At 45.1% G+C, this 2971-nt stretch overlaps 1 protein-coding gene across 1 annotated transcript; it reads right to left on the reverse strand.

The window, feature by feature from the left end:
- Nucleotides 1-784: 784 nt before the first annotated feature.
- Nucleotides 785-1750, reverse strand: LOC102931056 (olfactory receptor 51G2). The gene has a single exon (XM_007053402.3). It carries the CDS (start codon nt 1718-1720, stop codon nt 785-787), a length of 936 nt encoding a protein of 311 aa, XP_007053464.2. The 5' UTR covers nt 1721-1750.
- Between the last annotated feature and the right edge of the window lie 1221 nt (nt 1751-2971).

The following is a 2971-nucleotide window of genomic DNA, read 5'->3' on the forward strand; positions in this document are numbered from 1 at the left end:
GGAGGGAATTTGGTCCTGACTCTCTTGCCAGGACTCCTGTGTGTCAGACCCTTGCTCACATGCTCTGCCCTGCCTACATGAATAGTGAGTTCAGCAGATGTGTTGTGTGCAGAGCCACCAACAGGGGTGGGTAGGGGGCTATGTGAATGGCTTCTCCTGGGGTGCTGGCGTTAGTCATGTCTCTGACATGACTCAGTCATTAGGACTTGGCTAAGGGGGTAGGGGAAGGGTGGGTGTCCCTACCCCTTGAATAACTCCTGGTCACAGCTGGTGCAGCACCCGTGGATCACTCAGCACCCAGAATGCTCAGGAAAAGGCAGGACTGAAACTGAAAAACAGCTCGGCACTTTTTTTTTTTGTGGCCCCTGGATGTTTAACCAGAGACGGGCCAGTGATGGGCCAGTTAAAATGCGAAACAACATCCACATCCCGTCTCTTTATTGACTGTATTGAGAGGAATTCTGAGGTTGGAGCAGCTGCCAATACAGCTCTTTATGGGCCAACACTCCACCATTCCCCTGGCTCTCCAGGAACATAGTCCTTTTGTAATTGCTGCTGCCCGCCTTGGCCACCCTTCCCCAAGTGCACTAGCCTCCCTCACCAAGAGACAGGAAGAGCCCCTATTCCATTATTGCAGGCCTTAGATCCTGCTTGAGCCTCTCTCTACAGCGTGGAGATCAATAGCTTATGTCATCTCGGATGTAAGCGTCCAGGATGGAATAAGTGGCCCCTGGTTTTCATCTCCTATGTAACCAGTGATGGAACCAGGTGATGAACTGACCCATCACTTGACAAACACCTCGATTATCCGCTCGCGAAGGTGTTTGCTTTTCACACTATACACAATTGGATTCATCAGAGGTGGGACCAGCAGATAGACATAGCCCAGGAGAATCTGAAGTAATGGAGGAGAAGCCTTTCCAAATCTGTGTAACACAGATAAGCCGATCTCTGGTGTGTAAAAGAGCACAACAGCACAGAGGTGGGACACACAGGTGTTCAGGGCCCTGAGGCACTCTGTGGGGGACGCAACTTTCAGCACTGTTTTGAGGATCATCACATAAGAGAGGAAGATGAGCAGTGAGTCCAACCCCACCATTAAGAGTGTAATAAACAAGCCATAGATGCTGTTGACTGTGATATCTGAACAAGCCAGCTTCATGACCTCCTGGTGCAGGCAGTAGGAATGGGAGAGAATATTGGCTTGACAGTATTGGAACCGCTTCAAGAGAAAAGGGAGTGGGAATGTTAGGACAAACCCTCTTAACACAAACAACAGTCCCATCTTGGCTATTCTCGGAAGAGTTAAGACGGAAGCATATCTCAGTGGGTTAGAGATTGCAACAAAGCGGTCAAAGGCCATCAACAAGAGAATGGAGGATTCAATGAATGACAGAGAGTGGATGAAGAACAGCTGGGCAAAACAGGCTTCAAGGCTGATCTCTCTAGAGTTAAACAAGTATATACCCAGTATCGTTGGTATGGTGGTTATTGAGAAGCCAAGGTCTGTGACAGCCAACATGGAAAGGAAAATGTACATGGGCTCATGGAGGCTTTGATCTGTTTTTATAATGAACAGAATGACTGAATTTCCTACTATTGAAATAACATACACTAAGCAGAAGGGGATAGAGATCCAGAGATGTATGTCTTCCTGCCCAGGTAGTCCGGTCAGAAGAAACACTGCAGCATTCAATTTCGTGTCATTGACAGCTGACATAATGTACTATGCAGTTCCCAGGAGTTCTGAACTTTCCTTCCTAAAAGGAAAAAGAACAGCAGACTAATTGATATTTAATTACACATTTTTCTGCTCTGAGTGCAAGTCTAGAGACTCCCAGGAGTTCAAGGAAGATCAGCAAAAACATAGCCTTGGGTTTACACTACCAATAGGAAGACAGGCACTGCCAGACTGGATCAGACCTGTGGTCCATATAGCCCAGTGTAAAGGTTCCTTCCCCACTCTGAACTCTAGGGTATAGATGTGGGGACCTGCATGAAAGACCCCCTAAGCTTATTTTTACCAGCTTAGGTTAAAACTTCCCCAAGGTACAGACTATTTTACCTTTTGCCCTTGGACTTTATTGCTGCCACCACCAAGCATCTAACAAATATAACTGGGAAAGAGCCCACTTGGAAAAGTCTTTCCCCCAAAAATCCTCCCAAGCCCTACACCCCCTTTCCTGGGGAAGGCTTGATATAAATCCTCACCAATTTGCATGGGTGAACACAGACCCAAACCCTTGGATCTTAAGAACACTGAAAAAGCAATCAGGTTCTTAAAGGAAGAATTTTAATTGAAGAAAAAGTAAAAGAATCACCTCTGTAAAATCAGGATGGTAAATACCTTACAGGGTAATCAGATTCAAAACATAGAGAATCCCTCTAGGCAAAACCTTAAGTTACAAAAAGATACAAAAACAGGAAAATACATTCCATCCAGCACAGTTTATTTTATCAGCCATTTAAACAAAACAGAATCTAACGCATATCTAACTAGATTGCTTTTTAACCCTTTACAGGAGTTCTGACCTGCATTCCTGCTCTGGTCCCAGCAAAAGCAACTGACAGCGAGAGCCCTTTGTTTCCCCCTGGCTCCAGCTTTGAAAGTATCTTGTCTCCTCATTGTCCTTTTGGTCAGGTGCCAGCGAGGTTATTTTAGCTTCTTAACCCTTTACAGGTGAAAGGGTTTTTCCTCTGGCCAGGAGGAATTTAAAGGTGGTTAGCCTTTCCTTTATATTTATGACACCCAGTATCCAGTGGCCAGTTACAGATGTTTCAGTGGAAGGTGGAAGAAGCCCGGCAATAGGCAGCTCTGAGATAACTTTCTCCAAAGGAAAATTTTCCTCTGACACCCACTAGTTAGACATAATTTGTGATATAAATCAGGAAGGTTTAGAGCCCTTACAAGACATTGTTTTAAAAAGCTTCACTACTATAATTTGATTTTCTAGTTACCCATATAAACATC

This window comes from Chelonia mydas, chromosome 1, assembly GCF_015237465.2.
Source record: "Chelonia mydas isolate rCheMyd1 chromosome 1, rCheMyd1.pri.v2, whole genome shotgun sequence".
NCBI classification, from domain to species: Eukaryota; Metazoa; Chordata; order Testudines; family Cheloniidae; genus Chelonia; species Chelonia mydas.

Bases quoted from the DNA above. Each gene is read 5' to 3' on its own strand.
- LOC102931056 (XM_007053402.3), bottom strand. From the start codon at position 1,720: ATGTCAGCTGTCAATGACACGAAATTGAATGCTGCAGTGTTTCTTCTG.